The following is a 25,508-nucleotide window of genomic DNA, read 5'->3' as shown; positions in this document are numbered from 1 at the left end:
CTGCAAAACCATGCAAGGGTAAAATCAGAGGGCAGAGGAAGGGCAGGCCTTAGTTACCATTCTCAGCAACAAATAGGAAAAGAGGGAGAGAGCACACACATGTGCCTCTTGTTTCTAGTGGGAACAGTCCAGAGTTTTCCTCAGACACTCAAAGGGATCTCAGCCCCCAAATGCTGATTCACTGGCTTATAGCCTGGAGTTTCTTCTAGCATCCGAAGGCTCTTTCAGTCTGTCTTTTCTCTCCCAATTTGATTTTGGCCACTGCAACCCCTGGCATGCTCACACGGCCTCTCTCAGACCCTTGAGATCAGAACCCAACCCAGGTGGGTCTGTTCCCCAAAGTGGTCTTCCCCAGGGAAGTTCGAGGCCTGGTCAGCTGTAGCATAGCAGCAGCGTAATAGTAGTATTAATTGCACACTCCTGTCCGACTCTTGGCGACCCCATGGACTGAAGCCTGGTAGGCTCCTCTGTCCATGGAATTCTCCAGGCAAGAATACTGGAGTGAGTTGCCATTGCCTTCTCCAGGGGATCTTCCTGACCCAGGGATCGAACCCAGGTCTCCCACATTGCAGGCAGATTATTTACCATCTGAGCCATCAGTAAAGTCCCAGCTGTAGCGTGGAGGAGGCTGCTCCTTGGGAAGCTTCCAGATGGGAATTTCACCCATGGAGAAAGCAATACCATACAACCCGTATTCACTGATGTCTCGTGCATCCTAAAGATTCTATAAATCTATAGGAAGGACATTGACAAAGAACGCAGACGTCTTTCTCACCTCCTCTGGACGGCTGATCTCAATGCCTTCTGGGCCTGTGATACCCAAATCTAGTGCTTCCTTTGCTCCCTGAATAAGAGCGAAAGAAAGAAAATTGAGAGAGAATCAGAGAGATACAAAAAATATAATCCAAGGGACTATAAAATATGCTCAGCTCAGCCCATGTCAATAAGCTTTCTGCTTTTCTCACTTCTGTAATCCTCATCTTCTAAAAAGGGCAGGATTAATACAGGGCTCCCCTGAGACTTCATAATGATTGAAAATATTTTTTTCCTCTTAGAAATACAGTTCAGTCATCAGCCAGCAGGCCTGGTACACTAAACACAAGCACTCTTTATTGATCTGAAAAATCAGAATTCCCTCACTGGAAATCTAGTTAAATCTCCAGCTTCTAGAAATGCCTAGATTAGCTTTCACCCCAAGTGTCCTACTTAAGATCCAGGAGTAAAACGGGGCATGTCTGTCTTGGTCCCGGTGAGAAGATCTCTCTAATACCTCTGCTCCTCTGAGGAGGTCCAGGAAAGTGGAAGGCTGACTCTTATTTATTCTGTATGTCACATCTCATTAAAAATACTTCTTAGAGATGCTCCACATTCCTTTGTGGTAACCAAATTTAAATATCATATTAGAATGAAGACATTATCATTCAAGACTTAGAAATCTTTTTGAACTACAAAGGAAGATTTGTTTTTTTATAGACGCTAGAAAAGTTTGGATTTTGGGGCAAAGAGCTATCATCTGGGGTGTTAACATCTCACACTTTCTTTTAGAGTTTCTTATAGAATTTGTTTTATCTGAACCCTGTAGGATGGGTCACGGGTGGTCAGGAATTCCCCTGAGAATTGGTGCCCCGCCCCCTCTTGCCCAATATTCTCTACTGCCTTGCCTCAGCCACGAGCTCCCCATTTTCAGCATGGACTCGGGCGATGGCTCCAATATCCTTGCAAGCATGAAACACTTGGTACAGTTCGCTGTCCCGAAGCATATACAAGTCCTTGTAGGTCATGAACATCTGAAACGAGTTGACTCCCTTCTCCCTCACCAGGGTCTCCATTTCCACTTTCACCTGGAGAGCAAAACGCAAAGGCAATGTCGTGTGAGTACAGGTTATCAAGAGGTTGGCTGGCGGATGCTGGCCCGGCGTGGAGCAGAGGTAGCTCAGTGGATGGAGTTGTCGCATGACCACCCGTAACCTCATAGTATGTCACTCTCCTCCCACTCCACAGGCTGCTGTGAGGTCACGTGAGCAAATGGATGCGGAAGTGCTTTGAAAATTGTCCAGCATGCTACAAATATAGAAACGCTATCTGGACATGTTTCTCATATCACACGAACTTGTCTATGTTTCTGTCTCCAAATCAGCCTTGTTGGTAAATGCACTAATGACTTTCATACCTTGGTCAGTTCCCTCTATCGCCATAATGGAAGGGGTTTTACAGAGAAGGCATACTAATACTAAAAATACAGAGACCTAGGGAAAAATATAATTTAGGGACAAAGCCAAACATGAAATAAAGCTATGTGAATAAGGAGATTGATTCCAATACTATTTATACTAGGGGAAAAAATGGAAGAAACATTGGTCTGACAATAGGTAAATAAATTGTGATTCATCTACTTGACAGAACACTAGGTGGCCATGGCATTGATGGTCATGAAGACCATGCAGCCAAATGGAAAATGCTCATACTGAAAGCAAAAGAGTTACTATCTAAAAAGCAGGTATGAAAAAAGACCAGAAAGAAATGAGCTAGAATAGCAATAGTCATTGTACTGGGGGTGACTGGATTATGAACTTCCTTTCTTTTCTGTTTTTAAAATCTGTAATTAGAAAAAAGTTTTTGATTACCATAGAAAAGAATTTAAAATTCTAGATACATGAAAATCCCCACAGTCTTTGGGGACTTAGGGATGACTGGCTTGGCCTTAATGTTGAGGATCTGAGTGGATCCTTGATTCCAGTTCCTTGCTGGGGGAGGGAAGGGAGAGAGGCTCAGGGTGGGAGGGGTCACCCACCCAGGAGGGTATCTGAATTGGACAAAACCTCCATCTAAGATAAGGGATGGTTGACATTCAGTATAGATGGCATCTTCTGCCCGGTACCAGGAGGGGAGTCTTCATGTGGGAGGTGGGTGGCTCTGCAGCCTTTCATGAGCACCCTTTTGGAAGTAATGGGCGAGACTGGCTGAATCTCACGATCAAGGCTTATACTCAAGGGCAGAAGTGCAGTCAGGCTTTTAGTTACCAGCTCAGAAGGGAATCAGGCTCTTTAGGTCAGAGTCCCCAGCTGGAGAACTTTGTAAAATCTCTTAATACTTGTTTATTTTTAAGATCCCAGGGCACCCACTCAAGTACTGGCACATGGTGATTAATGAACACCTGATGAAAGAATGAATATTCGGTCTGCGTCCCCGGGGGCAATAAGCAGTAAAAACTCCAGAAGTGAAGCAAAATCTAAATGCCTGTGAATCTGTTTTCAGGAAGAACAAGGAAGTGGGAAGCCAAGGAGCGGGGCTTGGACTCTGGCCCTGGGGCCTGGGCAACCGGAGGTCAGGATAGCCAGGGGCACAGAGGCCGAACTGACACAGGGCCCAGTGGGAGGTGGCCTCAGGGCGCTTAGAGCAGGAGCTGGGGCCCAGCAGGAAAGAAGCACCCATTCTTTCTGGGTAAGATGGTAAGATCCATTCTTAACAGGTGGCACTGAGCCAGGACTGGACCCTCTCTTCTGAGACCTCAGTGCTGTTGCTTCCAGCACAAAATGATTCGACCCTGGGGGCTGACCCCGCTACTCAGCAGCGACCCCTTCAGTGTCAGTGGTACCTAATGTGAAGCGTCAGGGCACGCTGACAGCCTGGTGGTCAGAGCAAGGAGCTGGTGCTCCCTGTGTATGTGCTGGAAAACTGGCTTTTTAAATTAAGCAAGACAGCCCCCGCCACAGAGAATCTTAAGTGTTTTTTGTTTTAGCATTTGGGGGAGTTAGGATGCTGGCGGGAGGGGCATTCCTCACTGTAGGAGAGTGTCACCCACAGCTGGCTCCCACCAAATGGCCCCTCCGCCAACAAGAGCACTGGTTCTCCTTTCTGGGTTCCACCCAGCACTGTTACCTTGGGAGCCCACCAGGTGATCCCCACGTGCAGGGCATAGTCACAGCAAACCTTGGGGTCGGCCAGACCCCGGCACTTCTCGTAGGCTTCCACAAGGGAGGTCTCCTTGTCAGGCAGGACATGGCCAATGATCATGGTGGTGCCTCCAACGAGTGCTGCCTGAGGGAGACGGGAAAAGCCATCTGGTTACATCTCTACCCACATCTGAGTCGCTGCATGGGAAGACACTGGGTCCTCAGGTGGACATTCAGGACAACCACTGACTCTCCCACACAGGAGGCAGGGAGGCCCAAGTGCTGCAGTGTTCAGGAAACTGGGAGGAGCTGGAGTTCCCGGGTTGCACACAGGAGCCAGTGTATAACCTACATCATTACTGTGGCTCCCACACACAAACCTGCTTCTTCCTCATCTTAGCTTGTGGCTCGGTGCTTTGGAAAAACCACTTAGTGTGTTTCCTCAGCCTCTATTTGCCAATGAGACAATTCCCCCCAGATGATTTCTGACCAACTTGAATACATGAGTGAAGTCAAGTGAAAGTTGCTCAGTTGTGTCCGACTCTTTGCGGCCCCATGGACTATACTGTCCATGGAATTCTCCGGGCCAGAATACTGGAGTGGGTAGCCTTTCCCTTCTCCAGGGGATCTTCCCAACCCAGGGATCAAACCCAGGTCTCCCACATTGCAGGTGGATTCTTTACCAGCTGAGCCACAAGGGAAGCCCTGAATATATAGATGAGGTAATTTTATAATATTATTTGTAATATTACCTAGTTACAGATATACATGTAAACCATAATGAAGTTATAATAATATTATTTTAGTTACAGATATATATGTAAACCATAATGAATACAATATTAATTTGAATATATTGTTTTGTTTTATTCTCTGACATTTCATTAAGCAATTCTGGTCAAAGTTTTTATAGACATTTCAAATCGTTATCTTTGTTTTCAGTTTTTCCAAGAACATTAACTTTATCTCCATTTATTTGTTTGAGATAGCATTTTAGGTCCCTGTATGATTTATCAGTGAAAAATTATCCAGGTGTGATCCCTGGGTCAGGAAGATCCCCTGGAGAAGGGAATGGTAATCCACTCCAGTATTCTTGCCTTGAGAATCCCATGGACAGAGGAGTCTGGAGGGTTACAGTCCATGGGGTTGCAAAGAGTTGGACATGACTGAGTGACTAACATTATCCCTATCATTTTAAAAATATTTTGATGCAGAGTCTTTACCTGTACCATAGGAATAGCTTCCTCATTGGATGGCTGTGAAAGTCAAGAGGAGCATCACTTTGTAACGTTTTGTCCTAATATGTGTGTGTAAGTATTCAGAATTTAGTTGTTTGTCCCTGTTTTCTGTATGGGAGGGAATCAGCCCAATGAGACTGTCTTGACGATTTCATGCTTCTCTCTTCAGTTAAATCCTTCATCACAAATCAGAAATATTGCTGGGGAATAAGGAACTGAAAAATATTAGTTCAGTGGCCAACAAACAATTAAAATGAAAGCTCTTGCAACACTGATTTTCCATGCTGACCCTGGCTGGGTGGGTGAGACTTGTCCCCCTGTTATCCTGGGAGACGCAGGGGGCTGACTTCTTTCATAGCTTGAAGCAACCAATAGAGGGTGCTAGTTCTTTGGTTCACACATAGGAACCCTGATGTGGGAGGCAGAGAGATAGAGGAAGGGGAAGAGCACCAGATTGTAGCTTTACTAGCTGGCTTCTATTTCGGATTTGGCTGGATGGTGCCAGGCTGATTCACCCTTGTAGCAGGTGGTTGTATTTGTCTATTTTGTCCTGAAATGCATTTCTTGCTTTTATGTGTGGACACGGGGGTGTCTGGTATATTGGGATTTTACACACTAAATTGTTTTACTTCTTCTGGGGTTCTAGATTGTTTTCCTTTGCACTCCCTCGTCCATCTGTGGCCTTGTATCAAAAAGAAGGGAACCTGGAAACAGCACAGTGGAATAAGAGAGCCAAGACAGTTCTTAATATCTGTGGGTTTCTGAGAGTAGAACAGATCTACCTGCTGAATCTTTAGATTGGCTCAGATCAAGCTAACAAACTGTTACATAGAATATATTCTAGGCACCTACTCTAACCGATACAACTTCATAATGACTGAGAAGGCCAGGCTTGAGTTCGCAGTTCTCAGAGTCCTTGCAGTTCTGAGATACACTGCAGGAGATGTTGGCCTCCAGCCTCTGTGTCTGCCTCCAGCCCACACCCCCAACCCTGGATCCGTCCTGCAGCTGCAGATCTAAGCTCTGCTCACCCCTGCAAGATGCTGCCCTGGGACTTGGACACAGCGTGGGTCTGGCCCCCAAGCAGACAGATACAGGCTAATATAGGCCCTGGCAGTGCTGAGACCCTTTGTCAGTGGATTCCAGGGCTCCAGAGGGTCCAGGATTTTGGGACAGTGGGCTCTGGGCCTGGAGGTCACCTGGAGTCCAGAGCTCACGGCAGAAACTCCTCTTGCCTGGGTCCAAGGATAGTAACTGAAAAGTGTTCTGGAAGGAGTCAGAAGCATCCAACAGTGGTCCTGACTATCACATTTACTGGTTGTAATCCTGTGTGTCTGCTCTGCTCTGCGCCTTACCTCTGCTCAGAGAAGGTCAGGTGGCAATGGATGTGAGAGCATCTATAAGCTGCAAAGGGCACATAAATAGCTGGAATAGTCATTACGCTGTTACCCCAGGCCTCAAAGCAAGTTTAACAGGAGTAAACATTCCTCCAAGTGCAGGTTTGGAGCCCAGAGCAGATGCTGGATGCATGAGCACTCGTTTCCTCCCAGGCAAGATACACACAGAGCTGACTTCTAAAATATGCACAGCTTCCACCCACAGGATGAATGCCAACAAGCTCAGTCTTCACAGGAATGTGGTATCACAGATGTGACAGACCTTTTTACTGTCATCCCACACAAAACAGCCCTTATAGAAATCAAGAGCAGAGCGTGACCCAATCCTGTTCCGGAGGCTTTCAGAAGGATGATGTTTACGATAATCAAAAGGAAATGTGACTGTGTGACTGCTGAATGTTCAGAACTGTGTTTATGCAAGAAAAGGAAGCTGTGAAAGATCTTTAGAAATCGGTAGAAATGATGTTCAGTGAGGCTAAGTCTCAACAGGGAACAGGGGTGATGCTATAAAGAGTGAAAAAGGCAGCATTCAATATGTGTACCCAAGATGCTTTAGAAGTGTGTTTAAATACACACACACCCACACAAAGAAACAAAATGGAAGGAAATATACCAACACATTAACAATGACTGTTTTTGGGTGATGAGATTCTGAGTAATTTATTTTTTTTCTAATTTTCTGAAATTTCTCTCTTAGACTATATTACTTTCATAATATACATAAAAATAAATTTGAGGGAAACTAAAGCTATTTAAAAGTTAGTCAGCCATGTTTATGTGCTTAAAATACTTTCTTTTAAAGTTATGAAACATTTCAACCATATAGTAAAAGTATAGAACATAATACAACACATACCCATGAACCCATTACTCAGATTTAATAGATGCTAACTTTTTACTGTATTTACCTTACATATTTTTTAATTTAAAAAAATGAAAGAAAATATTTTCAATATAATAGGAGCTCTTCATCTTAAAATTTCCATCCCTCAACCCTGAGGTTGATATAAACTTCTCCCATCCATGTTTTACGCTTTCACTGTATTTGCTTTGCAAATTAAAAAAAGGTACACAAATGGTTTTATAACTCCCGTGTTCTTTTGCAACTTGCTTTTTTAATTTGACATCTTTAAGATTCATTTAAGTACAGATATTTCATTTACTTTAATTAATTCACTGTATGAACACTCCTCTGGGCATGTATTCATTACTGAGTTCAGGGACATTGCTATGCACGGTCCTGGCGCATCCTCACCCACAGCAGGGCAGTCCCCGCATTCAGGGTATATGCTGCCAGGAAGTGGAACTGCTGCTTCCCAACACATGAGCATCTCTAATCATGCCAGACTCGACCATGGAACAGCTAACTCAGCAGGGCCTCCTGGAACCTGGTGGCTGACCAGAATGGCCCACTTATCAACCCAAGCCCTTATTTATTTATTTATTTTTTTTTACATAAACTACTTTCCAGCCAAGCATTCCCCACTGTGCATGTGGCGTTCATTTCTATTGTGAATGTAGACATGACATCTCTCACTGCTGAGTTAATATGGACTTTAGGACCATTTGTTTAACCAGCAGACACAGCATCATTACATCCATTTGGCAGGATATGAAACAGAATTTTACTACTTCAAAGGGTTGCCATTATTTTATTTTTCATATTGATGACATACTGCTGGGTAAATCTGGATTGATTTGATGCCCAGTCATGTAGCTTCCACTTGCCCCTAAGGAAAAACCAGTCAACGTAACAGTGATCCATTTTATGACACAGTTTCCAGGCATATACTTGGCAGGAACTCATACTGAACTCAACCTAAACCTGTGGTTATAAATGTCATCTTTATGCTTCAGAAGTTACAGACCACTGTGGGCAGACCACTGTGGGCATTCAGGGGTCTTTGTACTGACCGTGGACCTGCTCAGCAAGTTGAAAAGAAATTTCATATGTAATTGATTTGCTGATATCACAGAGTTGGATAGAATAGTGCCTTGACTTTTCCTGATTTTGTCAGGACAAATCTGGAGGGTCACTCTCTAGCATCTCCTACATTGATGCAGGTGTAATCACATATTGCTGAGTTCCCATCTTCTACATTGCTGCAGGTATGATCACATATTTCTGAGTTCCCAGTAACAATGTTTTTCTTTTTTTTTCTCTACCCCTCCACTCTGCACCCCAAAGGAAAAAGTTTGATTCTCTAACTCCAAGGCCAAGAACCAACAGGTCAAGACACAGACTTGGTACCCTGGTGTTGAGAAGGCACTTGGGCCTGAGCTTATCTGTGGGGTTTTTCATTAGGGATGAGGGAAGGACTTCCTGGATCATATTTTCATACTAATGCTCAGAAAAGGGGGGTATTTGGGGGAGGTTATTGGAATCAGAAGAGCTAGATCTGCTACTATCTAGATGGACAGATTAAGGGCAACTCAAATTTCACAGAGGGAACAATCCTGCACTGAGAGTCAAATAACAATTTTTTTTTTTTTTTTTGGCTGCATGGTCTTACTTGCCCCAAGACATGTGGGATCTTAGCTTCCTGACCAGGGATCAAACCTGTATCCCCTGCATTGCTAGGGGGATTCTCAACCACTGGGCCACCAGGGAAGTCCCTCAAATAACAAGTGTTTGTATATGCTCTGTAAACTAAGACCAATGCAAACATTTTAACATTTCTTAACACGACTGAGAAAGTCATCACTTGTTCGAATGGATCTGCTTCTCTTGGAATTGCTGAACCATTTCCTTTTCTTTTCACATTGAAATTATCTTCCATCTTTTACTCATATTTGCTTTAAGTACAGAGAAAAGAAATAACCAGCTCAGTGGTTTCTCCCTTGTGCTGAATAACTTCCTTCATCTTCAGATATCTGTTGGCTGCTTACAGGCCCTCTGGAAACCCAGCTCTTAAGCAGCAGTGCTCCTTGGGATTCGAGAGACACTCAAAAGAAGGACCTGAGCATTTTGTCAAATGAGATGATGTATGATGGTACTTAGGACCATGCCTGGCACTCAGTAAACACATTTTTCATCCTGAAACATACACCCACCAGCCAAAGCCAGCTCCATGGGTATATAGCTTGTGCAGGCTCTGTCCCGGTTTAATCCTGCTGTCATGTTGAAATTCTTAATAATTTTTAAATGATAAATTTTTATCAGCTACACTGACCTGATCTAGGGAGATCATGCTTTTAACAAGTTTATGTTGGCTTTACTGTCAATTCATCCAGCTCACGTTGAGGGCTCAGGACCATGACTCTTTCTGCCATAATTCCCTGCCAGGCCACTGGAATGCTGACCACTGCTCCACCCTCTTTTTTTTAAATTTATTTTTACCTTTTTTGGTTGCACCCTATTCCCGACCAGAGATTGAACCCGTGTGCTTTACAGTGGAAGTGCAGAGCCTTAACTACTGGACTACTAGGGACGTCCCCTTCTGTTTTCTTTTAGAGTCTCCCCAACACTTTTCATTAAATCCTCCTTTTCTCTGAAAAACAAACAAGACAACACAAACCCTCCCCTGAAACACCTTTTCTCCCAGATACCAAGGAATGCATGATTGCTCCTTGGGGCCACCCACTGTTCCTCGGCTGCACACAGCTCCCAGGCCTTTTAATTGACCTGTTGAGTTCATTCTGCAGCTGACTGGTTTTCTCTAAATTGCACATTTATAATGAATTGCACTTCTAAACTTCCTTTCACTTTTTACTCCTACCTTCTGGGTTGCAGCCTCTATTGCCTCGTCCAGGGCACAGTCCCACTTCCCGACCATACCCATAACCCGGCATTACCATATCTAAATGCATTATCCCGCCGTTACCATATCTAAAACTCACCCTTCTTTCTCTGAATTTTCAGCAGAGGAGACAGGCAACATTCAACCTGCAATATACTTTGGGAAAAGAACATTTTCCCACACTTAATCTGCCTGCCATTTAAAAGCACATTAATGCTGTATTAAGAGGCAAAATGGTAGAGTGACAAGAACCAGACAGATATCTTAGCTCCATCACTTATGGTTATAAAATCTTGGGCAAGTTATTTAATCTCTTTGAGCTTCATTTTCCTCATTGGTAAAAGGGAGTAATAATACACCACTTGTGGGATTACTATGAGAATTAAATGAGATAATGTGTGTAAAGCACCAAGGACGGTACCCGCACATAGTAGGAGCCCAGTAAATACGAGTGATTTACACTACTACTATAACTATTATAGTTAATGATCACTAAGCATAATTTCTGGGTAACACGAATGTGTACACCATGTTAAGTGTATCAGATGCTCCAGAAGTGAGAAATATAACTACCTTAAGATGTTTACGTGAGAAATAACAAGTATAGTTAGCAAACCAAATAAGACAAAAAGGTTCATTTCTAATAGAAATGACTTCAAAATAACGAGAGTACAAAACAGCACAAGATAACTTTCCTCAATGGTGACAGCATCATCAAGTTCAACAAAAGACAAGGGGAGGGGAAGGACACAGTAGGATGGGCAGGCTGAAGGCTGGAAGCGGGCAGGAAATGATGTGGGCAGAGCTGGGGACACTGCTGGAGGACAGAGAAAACACCTGGCTGGTTTGGTTGAGGCAGGACTGATTATTACCAAAGTGGGTGGACCTTGGTGACCTTGGACTCCATCGGTCAGCAAAGTGTGTTGTGGAGGTGGTGGTGATGAGGGGCTTCGGGAGTGTGGGGGTTTAGGAGCACATTTACAGAAAGGACTCTGGTCACCCCCATCCTTGGACATGTCTGTAGTCACAGCAGGCTTCTGGGAAGAGACAGAACATGAAAATCAGACTCCATAACATGACTCCAACTATGCAGTGCAAACTCAACTGCAGGGCTTAGATGATGAACCTCAACTTGGGGATTGGGATGAAGGTCATATGTGAAACCCATTTCTCGGAAGAAGCGGCAGCTAGGTTTAATGACAGAAGAGGATGTGATGTAAATAACAGGGGAGGTTTTATGACTGTATGGCTGAAAAAACAGTATCAGGAGAGGAGCCTCCAAATTTAGGACAGAAGAGAGTTTTTATTTTTTTTTTTTACCTAGGGAACAAAATTTTTCATTTTATTTCCTTTAAATTAATTGAAATTTAAAAGCCATCCTCATTCAGCTATGGGAAAACTTTCAAGTGTGTTTGGAACAATTTGGGTATATGGAGCTACTTTTTCTATTGTAAATTTTATGAAATCAAAATACAGATCAAGTATTTCGCTGAAAATTTAGTGATCGGATTGAGAAATGCTGTAAGCAAAGTATGTGTTGGACTGCCAGGATTTCAAATGGAAAAGAAAGAAAGTGAAGTCGCTCAGTTGTGTCCGACTCTTTGCCACCCCACGAACTGTAGCTAGCCTACCAGGCTCCTCTGTCCATGGGATTCTCCAGGCAAGAGTACTGGAGTGGAGTGGGTTGCCATTTCCTTCTCCAAGAAGAGAGTTTTTAGACATCTTAAGGTAGAGCTGACTGAGACACTGGAGCAGAAGTGAAAATTGCTAATTATAACCAATATCCACTGCGCACATGCTCTGTGCTTGTTTTTCACAACAGTCCTGTGAAATCCATGTATTATCCCCATTGTTCAGATGAGGAAACAGGGTTGCGCTTCTATTAGACTGGGAAGGACGTCTCTCCCCATCTGTTCTAGAGGGAGGTCGATAGACGAGGAGGTGATCCAAGGTGACATGGAGGGGAGCTGAGGGTGCCCAGGCCCTTGGTCCCAGGCTTCTTAGTAAAATGGAGGGAAAGTTCTGGGAAAATTAGAAGTGTTGGTCTGAGCCAAGATGGAGGAAAAGAAAAGCATATGGGAAATGCACTACAGAATCAACAAGAGAGGGCTGAACTGAACATGCCATGTTCGGGGGCCAGTTCTGTGAAGTCAGGAGCAGGGACAGAGAAAGCAGGCTGGGATTGCCAAGGGAGTGGGCACCCAGGGGCCAGGGACGGCCGACAAAGGGGTCCAGGTGAGGTCCAGCACAGCCAAAACCAGGGAGGGGTCCCAGGGCAGAGTCAGGTTGGGGCTGAGAGTGACATTTGAATTTTTGCATTTGTTCAAGATACGTTTCTATTGGCTGATAGTGTGTGGAGGCAGGAGGCTCTGGTGGAAGTGACCTGAACTCTGGAGCCTGGCGGACCTGGGTCTGAGGAGTCCTGTGGTTTTGAGCAAGTGGGCTCTGGGTTGGGATGATGGGGGTGCCATTCCCAGGAGGAGGGGTCCCCAGTAGAGGAGTGGGGTTGTGGTGGATGTGCTGAGTTTCGGGCAGGTGCGCAGAGGTGCCTAAGATGTAGCTGCAGATGTGAGAGTCCTCAGTAACAGATCACCTGGGGAGAGAAGGTGGGGAAGAGGAGAAGGCAATCCGGGATAGGATCCCGAGAGGCAACCACGGAGGAGAGGAGCTAGACAAAGATAAGACCACGGGGAGGAGAGCCAAGAGGAAGGAGGAAGGGCAGGCTGGCATGGGGTTATGGAAGCCAAGAAAACCCTGTCACCAAAGCAAGCATCTTTCTGGCTCACTGGCTTCAAGCAGAGGTGAGCTGCCCTAGAAGTTAAGACGCCCTCGCAGGAAACTCAGGCTCTCAGGGGTGAGCAGAGCAGGGTAACCTGTAGGTCTCAAAGACAGTGGGCATATCCGCTCGGGAAGCCTGATTTAAGCCGGCCTGGCTCCTGCTCCCCAGGTAGGCCCTGGGCTCACAAAACAACCAGCTGCAAGCAAGAACAGGCCTGCTGAGACAAAGTTCCAAGATTCAGTGTGAAATCCCACATCCCCTCCCCCTTCAGCCCCATCAATAGAGAGCAGACCCGATAGCTGAGCTGAGGGGAGCAGTTGGGTCAGGCACCGGTCAGGAGGCTGTTCATCGCTCCCCCTTCCCTTCTGTTGCAAATTCCTGAAGACAAAGAGGTGCCTGCCCTCTCCAGGGCTGGTGGCAGAAGCTCCGGCCGAATCTGGAAAGGCTAACCTCAGAGGACCCGGCAGAGAAAGATGCTTCCTCGGCTCTGGGATTCTCATTCCTGGAGGGGCCCCAGGCAGCAAGAGAGTAATCCCCAGCAGAGAAACTCTCCTGGAGGGATGCAGACCAAGATAGCAACCTGGCCCCCAAGAAGCGCACAAGGAGAATCACCTGCACAGCGAAGGCTGCCCTCACCTAATCTTCACAAACACTGGGTTGTTCAGATGTTTCCACCATCTCAGTTTTTGAGAGATGAAACAAGACTGGGATCTAGGTATTTTTAGTCCAAATCTCATACTCTTGGGTAACATGGAGAATAGATCTGATACCAACCAATAGCAACTAAGGGCAGAGCCTCATAGCCTGCGGCAATCCCACCACAGATTTAGGGTCGCCCAGAGGCTATACTTAAAATAGACCAGAGATAGGGAATTATATACATCAGCCATAACATTTTCTCACTTTGTAATCAGGAATAGATGAATACCAAATGGTGGGAGAAATGTGAAAACATGTATGGTTTTCATCATGAAACGACACACATTTCCATAGGTAAGACAGGCCCTTTAAATCCTGAAATGAATTATATTAATTCCCCAGGCTCAATAGATTCACAGGTCCCAGGCATAGAGAAGCAGCCTGCTAGCACAAGGTGACCCCCCTCCCACAGAAGCCACTGGACCCCTGGCAGGTAGCACCCAGGCTGAACTCACTTTCAGGAATGAAATGAACATTTACTGACAGCCTGCTTTGTGCAATGTTCTTAATATTTATTATCTTATTTGGTCCTCAAAATGACTCTATAATTGAAAGCAAGGACTCAGATATCTGTACACCCATGTTCGTAGCAGTATTTTTCATAATAGCCAAAACGCGGAAGCAACCAAGTGTCAATCGACAGATGAATGGATAAACAAAATGTGGTATGTACATAAAGTGGAAGTGGATGTTATCCAGCCTTAAAAAAAGAAGGAAATCATGACTCATGCTACAACATGGTTCAATCTTGAGGACATTATGCTCCGTGAAATAAGCCATTCACAAATGGACAAAAACTGTACGATCCCACTTTTATGAAGTTGGAGTAATCAACTTCATAGAGATAGAAAGTAAAATGGTGTTTTCCAGGGGCTGGGAGGAGTGGGGAGAATGGAAATTAGTATTTACTGAGTACAGAGTTTCAGTTGGAAACGATCAAAAAGTTCTGGAGATGGATTATTGTGGTGACAACATTGTGGATGTACTTAATGTCACTGAATTATACACTTAAAATGGTTAAAATGAGAAATCTTATATGTATCTTGTGTGTGTGCTTAGTCGAGACCAACTCTTTGTGGCTTCATGAACTGTGACCTGCCAGGCTCCTCTGTCCATGGAATTCTCCAGGCAGGAATATTGAAGTGGCTTGCCGTTTCCTCCTCCAGAGGATCTTCCTGACCCAGGGATCAAACCTGAGTCTTCTGCATCTCCTGCACTGCAAGCGGATTCTTCATCACTAGTGCCACCAGGGAAGCCCCATATATATATATATATCTTATCACAATAAAAATTTTTTAAAAATATATGATTCTGTAGGGTAGAGCTTACTCTTCTCATTATATAGGTAAGAAAAACGGGCTCAGAGGAAATCACGCAGCCAGATGGAATGAGTGTCCATCTGTCTCTGGAGTCCCACGTCTCCTTCACACGATCCCCACATGACTGCGGGGCTCCCGGGCTCCAAGATTCCTCTGTCAAAGGATGGAGGAAAGCCCAAGTGAAATTGGATCTAACTGCAGTTTAGAAACAGGGGTAGGTGGGGCTTGGGCTTGAATTACAAGGCCGAAAGCTGAGAATTGTGCCAACTTCTAAAATTATGAAACGAGGAGCTCCAGGCATCTCTCTAATCCAGAATGAGTATCTTCACTGCCGAGCACCCGATTTAAATTCATTGTGTTTAATACAAAGCCACAGAACAGAGCAGGCTGTCTCCCGACATGCAGTTACCATGGAGACGGGAGACGATTCTCAGAGGGAGTTGTGTGGCAGAGAGAAAGTGGCTGCCAGCTTCTGAGAAGGCAAGGGGCCTCGGAAAACCGTTCTAAAATAGAGCCCAGAGACGCCTTTTGTCATCCTCCTCCTTAGCAAAGCCCCTTCCGAACCCAAAGAGGGGAAGTTTACAGGCAAGCAGGGCATGACCATCTTTATTAAAAGCCCAGGTTGCCCACAGATGCCGGAGAGGAGGGGTTTATCATCAGTCCAGAAATAAACCACATGTAACCCCATTTGCTCTTCTTCCCTCATTTACTCCAGTGTTGGCGAGTCTTCATTTTGGTCCCAAATTTCAGTGATAACAGTGTCAAACTGCTGACGGAGGCTGCCCAGTGCCCACCCTGGTCACTGACGTTGGGGAGTGTGGGCTGGGGTCAAGGCTGGGGAGGTACCAAGGCCCATGGCTGTACTTGGCACGGTATTTCACTCCCTGAGACTCAGCTTCCCTACCTGGAAAGGAAGGAAAAGAAGGCCTGCCTGTGGGAGACTTTAAAGATCATGAAAAGGGTGTAAGGAATGCAGAACTGCTGAACTGACAGCTCAGACTAGCCCTACTGGAGGGGACGGGCTGGAAGCTTAGCTGCAGGTCCCACGGACAGCCAGGCACTGCCAGGGGCCAGCTGGGGGTCTGGGAGCCCCAAACCCACCAGAGGCTCCACAGGCTCCATTCTGAACATTGTATTTTCCACACAGCAGGAAAAATAGACTCTTTGATGGGCTGCTAAGTCTGGGACTTAGAGATTCAGAGCTTGACTGCTTGCCCAAATATGTGCTCTAGTTATCTTAAGCCTGGCAGGAGACTTCCCTGGTGGTCCAGTGGTTAAGACTCCGTGCTTCCAACGCAGGGGATGTGGGTTCAATCCTTGGTTGGGGAACAAAGATCCCACGGGCTGCACAGTGCAGCCAAAAAATAATAAAAAATAAAATAAAATGCAGCTTCTTAAGACTGGCAAAGTGAGAGTCAGGGCAGCACACCAGGAAAGAGCTACAGCCTAGGCCTGGTGATAACAAGGGTACCAAACAGCTTGGAAACCTGACAGAGAGAAAGGTTGAGAGTGGCAACAGCTAAATGGATAGAGCTTCAGCCCGTGGAAGTTTTAGCCTAGTCTAGTCTGTGTCTCTTCTCTGCTGACTCTAAATGTAAGACAAAGAGGGAGCAAGAAGGAGCAGAGCAAACTCTTCCCTATGACATCATCACAATTTATTGTACAAAAAGATCTGGATCTTGTGAAGATAATATATCAAGATCAATATGTAGCCAAGTACCACAGAAGACAACATCCTTATGAACCTCATCTGAACCCCCAGCACCCAATTAAGTTTCTTTCAGCACACACACACACACACATCACAGATTTTTTTCTCTCCAAACAACTAGAAAAATTTAGAGAAAATTCTTTACTTTTAGAAAGGGACCATGCTAAGGGCTGAAAATGTTTATCAAGTGCTTGGTTAATGCACTCAGTTTTACAGTTCTCTTAAGTTTTTAGTTTACAGCTGGCACCAAAAAGTTTGCTTCCAAGGAGATAGAATAGCCAAAACAACTTTGAAAAAGGACAGGGACTTCCCTGGTGGTCCAGTGGCTGACTCCGCATTCTCAGTGCAGAAGACCTGAGGGTTTGGTTGCTGCTCGGGGAAATAGATCCTACATGCCCCAACTAACAGTTCGACTGCTGCAACTAAAAGATTCCACATGTCACAGGAAGTTTGAGGATCCTGTGTGCTGTAATGAAGACTGGACACAGCCAAATAAATAAATAAAATGTTTAAATATTAGTAATAATAATAATTATAAAGGGCAATAAAGTAATAAAGCAATAATAATAATAAAGGGCAAGTTGGAAAATGTACTACTGGCTTTCAAGACTTGTAAAACTATAATATGTCATATTGGTATAAAGATGGATTAATAGATCAGAAGAATAGAAAAAAGAGTGCTAAAATAGACCCACACTTATATGGTCAACTGATTTTTGACATGGGATGATCTTTTCAACAAATGATGCTGGAAAAATTGGATAGCCATATGTGAAAAACTGAATATCATATTTAAAAACTAACTTAAAATGAATCACAGACCTAAATGTAAAAGCTAGTATTATAAAACTTCCAAAAGAAAACATAGAAGGAAATTTTAATGACCTTGGATTTTGCAAAAAATTTCTCAGTTACAACACAAAAATCAAACCATGAAAGAAAAAATCTATAAACTGACTTCAAAATGAAAACTTTTGCTCTTCCAATGGCAGTGTTAAGAAAATCAAGAGGAAAGCCTGAGAGAAGATATTTGCAAAAAATATACCCAACAAACGACTTGTAGCTAGAATGTTTAAACAACTCTGACAACCCAATAAAAAGAAGACAAACATGAGGTGGGAGGTGGAGTGGTGGTGGTTCAAGAGGGAGGGGTCATATGTACACCTATGGCTGATTCATGTTAATGTATGGCAGAAACGGTCTGTAAAACAACTATCCTCCAATTAAAAACAAACAAAAAAAGAAGCCACACAGTGCTCACTTCAGCAACAGTAAACTTGAAACAATACAGAGATTAGCATGGTCCCCACACAAGGATGACACACGGACTTGTGAAGCGTGCAATATTTTTTAGTTATAAGGTAAATAAGTACTAGGGTTGTAATGTTGTGCAAATATTTGTGCTCAGTCGCTCAGTGGTGTCCAACTCTTTGTGACCCCATGAACTGTAGCCCTCCATGCTTCTCTGTCCATGGGATTTCCCAGGCAACCCACTGGAGTGGGTTGCCATTTCCTCCTCCAGGGTATCTTCCTGACCTAGGGAGCCAACTCACATCTCTTGAGTCTCCTTCATCGTCAGGTGGATTCTTTACCACTGCATCACCTGGGAAGCCCAGGGATGTAATGTCCAACATGATAAATATAACTAACCCTGCTGAATATTATAAGTGAAAGCTGTTAAGAGAGTAAACCCTGAGAATTCTCATCACAAGGAAAAAAATTTTTCTTTTATTTTGTATTTATTAACATATGGGATGATGGATATTTACAAAACTTATTGGGGGTAATCATTTCATGCCATATATAAATCAAATCATTATTCTATACATCTTAAACTCATACAGTGCTTATATCAACTATATTTCAATAAAACTAGAAAGAAAAAAATATTTGGGCTTCCCTGGTAGCTCAGATAGTAAAGAATCCACCTGTAATGTGGGAGACCTGGGTTCAATCCCTGAACTGGGAAGATCCCCTGGAGAAGGAAATGGCAACTCAAGTATTCTTTCCTGGAGAATCCCTCATGGACAGAAGAGCCTGGTGGGCTAGTGTCCATTGGGTCACAAAGAGTAGGACGTGACTGAGCAACTAAACTCAGAAAGAAAAAAAATATTTACCTATTCTTTACATTTCATAAAAAAAAGACCCAATGACTCAAAACATAGGGAAAATACGCAAATGCTTCACCAAAGACAGACAGAGGGTAAACAAGCACATGTAAAGACATGCAACACTAGGGAAATGCAATTTAAAACTACAGTGAACTACCACTGACACATCTGTTAGAAAGGCTAAAACGAGAAAGACTGACCATAACTCAGTGATGACAAAACGTGGAAGGAACAGAAAATGTTACAGCCACTTTGGAAACCAGTTTGGCAATTCTTAAAAAGCTAAATGTACACTGACCATATATTCTAGGCTTCCCACTTCTAGGTAATTACACAAGGAATAGTAAGCATAATGTGAAAGTGAAGTCGCTCAGTCGTGTCCGACTCTTTGCGACCCCATGGACTGTAGCCTACCAGGCTTCTCCATCCACGGGATTTTCCTGGCAAGGGTACTGGAGTGGGTTGCTGTTTCCTTCTCCAGGGGATCTTCCTGACCCAGGAATCGAACCCGAGTTTCCGGCATTGCAGGCAGACACTTTATCCTCTAAGCCACCAGGGAAGCCCCAGTGTCGACACAAACATACGGATACAGATATTCACAGTAGCTTTATCTGTAATAGCCAAAAACTTAATGCTAAGTCAAAGAAACCAGACCAAAAAAGAAATACATACTGTAGTATTCCATTTATATATAAATATTAAAAACGCAAATTAATCTATAGAGACAAAAAACAGATCAGTAGTTACTTGGAGCAGGAAAGGATTATAAAAGACATGAAGAAACTTTTGGGGGGTGATGGATATGTTTATTATATTAATAGTGATGGCTTTACAGTATATACATATGTCAAAACATATCAAAGTATACATTTTAAAAATGTGTGGGGACTTCCCTGGTGGTCCAGTGGTTAAGACTCTGAGGTTCTAATGCAAGGGGAATGGGTTCTGTCCCTGGTTGGGGAAATAAGATCCCACATGCTTCGAGGCATGGCCAAAAACACATATGTGACTTACTGTATGTCAACTATACCTTAACCAAGTTGTTGGAGAAAAAAATGTTAAACACTTTTAAAATATAAAAAAAAATTATTTTAATTTTTAAAAAGAATTTTTCTATCGGATTTTTTTTAAGTGGGAAAGGAATCAAGGTATATTCTCCATTAGTTCTCTTTTTAAAATTTTTATTTATTTATGGCTGTGCTGGGTATTCGTTGCTGGGTGGGCTTTTCTCTAGTTGCAGTGAGCAGGGACTTTCTATAGTTGCACTGTGAGGGCTTCTCATTGTGATGGCTTCTCTTGTTGTGGAGCATGGGCTCTTGGGCACACAGGTTTCAGTAGTTGCGGCACGTGGGCTTAGCAGTTATGGCTTCCAGGATCTAGAGCACAGGCTTAATCATTGTAGCCAGTAAGCTTAGTTGTCCTGTGGCAGGTGGGATCTTCTTAGATAGGGAATCGAATCTGTGTCTCTCCGCCTTTTTTTTTTAAAGTGGCTTCCTGGGTTACCCAATCATGATCTTCTTCATTCTATACATACTCTTCCCAAGAACAAAGTTCACCAACATATATCAAGTTTAATTTTATTTTTAAATATTGAGACCACTGTAGAGAGTTGAAATCTAAAGCAGAAAGTTATTTATAGATTAGACGATGAATTCACTAATCTGCAATGGCACTTCCAACTCTGAAAGTGTGTACGAGTGAGTTCATATGTGTGTATGTGACAGTGAGTGTGTGAGTGTGATACTGTGTGAGAGTATGTGAGAGTGTCTAAGTGTGTGAGTGTGTGTATAGTGTAAGAGATAAACATTGGTAAGTGAGAAAGTTCTTAATAATAGTTGGCCTACAGCTTTATCCTCATATAGTCACTAATTAGGGATCTTATAGCTCCTAACTTTTAACTAACAAGAAATAAAAAAGGACCTGAAGGAGAGGAAAAGGTATTGGCGGCAGGGATAGGCTTACAGAAAAACGAGGCAGAAACAACCAAGGAGAAAAATGTGGTGTCTACACACATTTCCACCTGCCAATGGACCATTCTAAGACATGCACCTGACCTTCAACATAGACATATGGCAACTTCAGATTGGAGGCAACCTCAGTGAGGGTTGGGAGAAGAGATATTTCCCACTGAGATTTTTGAACCATTCTATAAGACCATATTTAAATATTTCTTAAAATATTACAAAATATGCAAGCTTTAAGAAAAGAAAAAAGGAAGAAGAAAAAGACAGCATTCATGTACTACAGCATCACCAAAGTATACATACAATACATGATGTATTTTTCTTGATCTTTTTTTAAACCCCAGAGGATGAGAGTATAAAAGCAGAACCTGTATGAGGTATGAAAGGTTTCCAAGATGCGTGGGTTTAATAACAAAGGATACATTTATCTCCATTCTTGAGCCAAAGATTTTAAAAAGCAACAATCTCTCTGTATAGATCAATTCTTTGCAAACACTCTTATTCTAGGAATTGAGGAGCTGCTTGGTCACCATAGGAGATTTCTTCCCAAACTAGATGTAAAAATGTGTAAGAAACGATACATATTTGTTACATACATACATATTTGATACATACATATCCTCTCCCATATTTGTTCTAAGAAGGGTCACCTGGCCTACATGTTGGCCTGCCAGTTAATGTAGATGTTAGAATGAAAGTCATCAGCTAATTTTCCTAACAGGAGATATTTGATTGGAAGCAGGACATCTTTAAATAGCATCTGCTACCTGCTGAGTTTATGAGTGGCTGTCTCTGTTTCTAAGAGAAAGAAACGAGAGAGAAAATGATCTAAAAGTCATTACCAGTACTATATAGGCTGCATTTGAAATCCACAACACAGAGTCAACCCTGACTATACAGATGGAAACCAGTTTTTCTTAAGTTCCTAGTTGATGTCTAACAGCTCCTGAGGAGACTGTACAAATGGATTTTCCAGGGGTTGGTCCTCAATCGGCAGAATCTATCTAACAAACAGTCATATAGTGCTTAGTAAACACCAAGTACTATCTTTTAAATATATTTTTTATTCTGTTCATTTTTTATTTTTGGCCAGGCAGCTTGTGGGATCTCAGTTCCCCAACCAGGGACTGAATCCAGGCCACGGCAGTGAAAGCGCTGAGTCCTAAACACTGGACCACCAGGGAACTATGAAGTACTATTTTAAATGTTTTACCAGTAGTAACACCGATAAAGTATTATCATAATCTCCACTTTCCAGGAAACAAAGACACAGATTAACTTGTCCAAATCACACAGCCAGTAAATGTGGAGCTGAAATTCAAACTCAGACTTCGGTGTGTCTATCTGAGTCTGTGCTCACAACTGCCACTCTATGCTGACATTCATCTATTTCTTGAGCATCTACTCCATGTTTAAAGCTAAATTTGTCTGTGGTGAGTCACAAGTTAGATATAAATTGTGGTCTCTGCCCCTCAAAGTTTTCAAATCAGTTAAGAGACAAACATTACATGGGAAGCAATTAGAAAGCCCCAGGATAACCCATTATTTCAGCTGGGGAGAAAAAAGTGGATTCCTGGAGCTGAATTAGCTGGAGGAAAGACGTGACATGAGCTTGGTAGGTGGTGAAGGTTTATCTGTGGATCGGCGGGAAAGGGTAGCAGTAGAGAGCATGGGATGTCCATAGGGGAGAGGGCTAAGAAAACCCCTTTCCCGGTGAATGGGCACGTGTTGGGAGTGAGGACTGAATGGAGAGGAAGGTCAGATGGGGAAGCCGTCCAGGGTGAAGATCCAGGATTCCAGACTAGATAGCAGGGAACCACTGCAAGCTCTCAAGCAGGACATGACACTGTTGGCTAAACCGGGGACACAGGCAACATGGGCACTACATGGACAGTAGAACAGTCTCACTGCAAAGCCCAAGTGGTTGGAGCAACTAACCCAAGAGACCAGAGAGAGCCAAGGCCAGGCCTAGGGTGGAAACAGGTAGTCACAGCCTGGGGACTGACATTTATCGTGCGTGTCCTCTGAGCCAGAGACTGGGTGCGGTATTTTTCATGCATCATATTGTTTAATCCTCATAACGACTGTTTGCAGATGGTAAAAACAGTCAGCTCTAAGGCATTGGCATCAATGTTACTCCTCTAGGGACAGTGGCATGTTAATAAAGCCACCATCTCAGAGAGGCAGAAATCTCACTCCACGGTCTGCCTGATGCGTCGGTTCTGTGATGCCTTTATCTGGTCCAGGCAAGTTTGGAGCCATACACTGTCGAGTTAACTATTTGCATGCAGCCCACAGAGAGGTCCTAGGCTGTCTGAAAGGGGTGACTGACTAGATCTGGGGTTTCAGGAGTCCCTGATTGATAGGGTAAAAAGGGCCTCAGACTAAGAAACTTACATCCTGGTCCAACTACGTCTTGGACTTGGGGCAACTCCTTCATTCTCTCTCCCTATAATACCAGGGTGGGAGACTTCTAAGATTTCTAAGGTAGATTTCTAAGGTCTCTCCAGCTTTTTAGAGGAATAAAGTGAACTTGGGAACATCAATTAATAAGCAAGACCGTATGAGTCTGGATCTCAATAAACAGGAACTATTACTGCAAAGCTAAAAGACTGGAAAGACATTTTAGCTAGAATTAAACAGAAAAGGACAGAATACTGGAGTCAAGAAGAAAGGAAGTGAGCAGCATGTAAAGGTTTAATTCCAAAGGAGCAAGCTTCAATGGCATAATAGTAAAAAACAGTCTGCCCAATGGATAAATGGGCTGCTTGGTAAGAATGCTGGCAGGCTGGACGCCAAAGGGAATTTATTTATGTTCTAGCATGTCATATCTCAGGACTCTGACAGGTTTAGTCCTCTGCAGTGGGAGGAGGGGAGAGGGTCAGGACCCTACACTGGGGGCAGGATGTGAGAGGCCATTCCAGCCTGTGCCACTGAACATCAGCTAGGCTGAGTCCATGCTGGCCAAGCACTTGTCCAGTTAGGACTTGGTTCCCCTTGTGGTTTGACTACAAGAATAGATATCCTGCTGCTGCAGATTTTTAGTTTGTGGGAGGCAGTCTCTGTGACCAGATGGCTCTGGCACAGACAAGAGGGAGATTCTGGGTCCTCAAAGAAAAGGGACAGGCCCAGCTGGACTTCCAGTGATAATACTTGACCATGGCCAGCTCCCAGCTCACTGATGCTGCCTCCTGGGGTACAGACAGGAGGGCAGAACACAGCACAAGGGACGCTTAGCAAGTACAGGGGTTCTAGGCCGCAGGCTAGGGTTTGGGAGCCTAATCATGGGACCCTATAATGTAACTAGAAGGAGAGAAACAAATAAATAATACTGGGAAGGGTGAGGCGAGGCAGGCTCAGGCTTTCCATGGTGATTCAGGTATCAGCCTGACACATAAGGTGAGGGTTAGATGGGCAACAGGGCTAACAGCCAAGACAACATGCCATTCGAAACAGTCGAGAAAGTTCCTTAATAATCCACACATGAGTGTTAGAATCATCAAGGATGCTTCAAAAAACATACTGATGGGGGAAGAGGCAGACCTAAAGACATTGATTTCATTAGTCTTGGGTGAAGGGTGGGGGACAGCAGAGGGGAGGGGCCTGGACATATATTTAAAAAAAAAATTCCCCAAGTAGTTTTACTGTCATTTGCTTTCAAAGGTTGAAAACCATTGGCCTGGACAGTAGTTCTTAATTTATCTTTGGAGGAGTGAGAGGCAGAAAAGGCATCCAGGAAGTTTTTTCCGATTGTCCATGGCTGCCCCCTTTATCACTGTCTTAGTGAAGGGGCTGTGCCTGTAGTTGAAAAAGCCTGATTCTGATATTCCCACCGGACCATGGAGAGCCATTGGTGGGGTGGAGCCCAATGGCCTGCATTAACATTCTTCTTATGTAATATTAAATTCACACAAAAGAGTAAATATAATGTATAAGTAGGCTAAGCAGAATAATAATAAAAGACCCCTATGACCCAAGTGAAATCCTACACCTTTGTTAACACAATTGGTGTCACTGGCTCTCCTCCCTCCCCTCCTGTCCTGGGCTCCCCAAGGAGATAACCTCCTTCTTCAGAGGGGGCATTTTTAACAAGCAGGGGGTCCTGGGCCTCTGAGAGGGTGGGGCCTGCAGGTGGGGAGGGTGTGGAGGAGGCGGACAGGAGGATCAAGAGGATCAAGTGACCGGGCTGTGAGCAAGGGGGGGCAGAGGCTGGGGAGCCAGGCAGAGCCTGCCACAGCCTCTAACAGAAGCAGAGGCGGGCAAAGCATTTGTTAAAGAAGTGCTAGAGAAATCCCTTTAGACCTAGTACAATGGAGTCCCAGATGCTCGCAGAAAAGCCAGCCTTTCAACTGTTTTGTTTTCCCAGCCCTGGCTGCTGCCGCCAAATTGACAAGCATGCAATAGCTCAGGGGGTGCAGAGTTCAAGGCCCTGCAGATCTGTCGGACAAAAACAAAAAGGTGCAACTTGATCTCTCTTTCTCTATAGGCTAATCACACAGGAGAGCTTTTCCTTGGGGCTATTATTCTATTATAAACCCAGCTGCTTACAGCGAATCAACTGCTACCTTTCTCAGAAGGTACGAAGTAGGTCAGTGACGATCTACCAGGGTGCACAGGCTCGGCTTGAGTGCCACAGGCTATATGAATAATTAAACCT

General features: G+C 44.0%; 1 protein-coding gene and 1 pseudogene across 1 annotated transcript in view; one reads left to right on the top strand and one right to left on the bottom strand.

Annotated features, from left to right (window-relative positions):
- Nucleotides 1-25,508, bottom strand: part of DPYSL5 (dihydropyrimidinase like 5) — an 87,082-nt gene that overhangs the window by 21,215 nt on the left and 40,359 nt on the right. The window contains exons 3-5 of the mRNA XM_061154988.1: nucleotides 3,880-4,038; nucleotides 1,662-1,841; nucleotides 776-844 (exon numbers count right to left, since the gene is read on the bottom strand). Of these exons, the coding sequence (XP_061010971.1) occupies nucleotides 776-844; nucleotides 1,662-1,841; nucleotides 3,880-4,038 (408 nt within the window). The remainder of the gene's footprint in view (nucleotides 1-775; nucleotides 845-1,661; nucleotides 1,842-3,879; nucleotides 4,039-25,508) is intronic.
- On the top strand, nucleotides 18,028-18,127 carry LOC133065687 (U6 spliceosomal RNA; annotated as a pseudogene).

This window comes from Dama dama, chromosome 11 (genome assembly GCF_033118175.1).
Source record: "Dama dama isolate Ldn47 chromosome 11, ASM3311817v1, whole genome shotgun sequence".
Lineage (NCBI taxonomy): Eukaryota > Metazoa > Chordata > Mammalia > Artiodactyla > Cervidae > Dama > Dama dama.
Note: the sequence above shows the minus strand (reverse complement) of the source record. Positions and strands in the feature narration are given on the sequence as shown.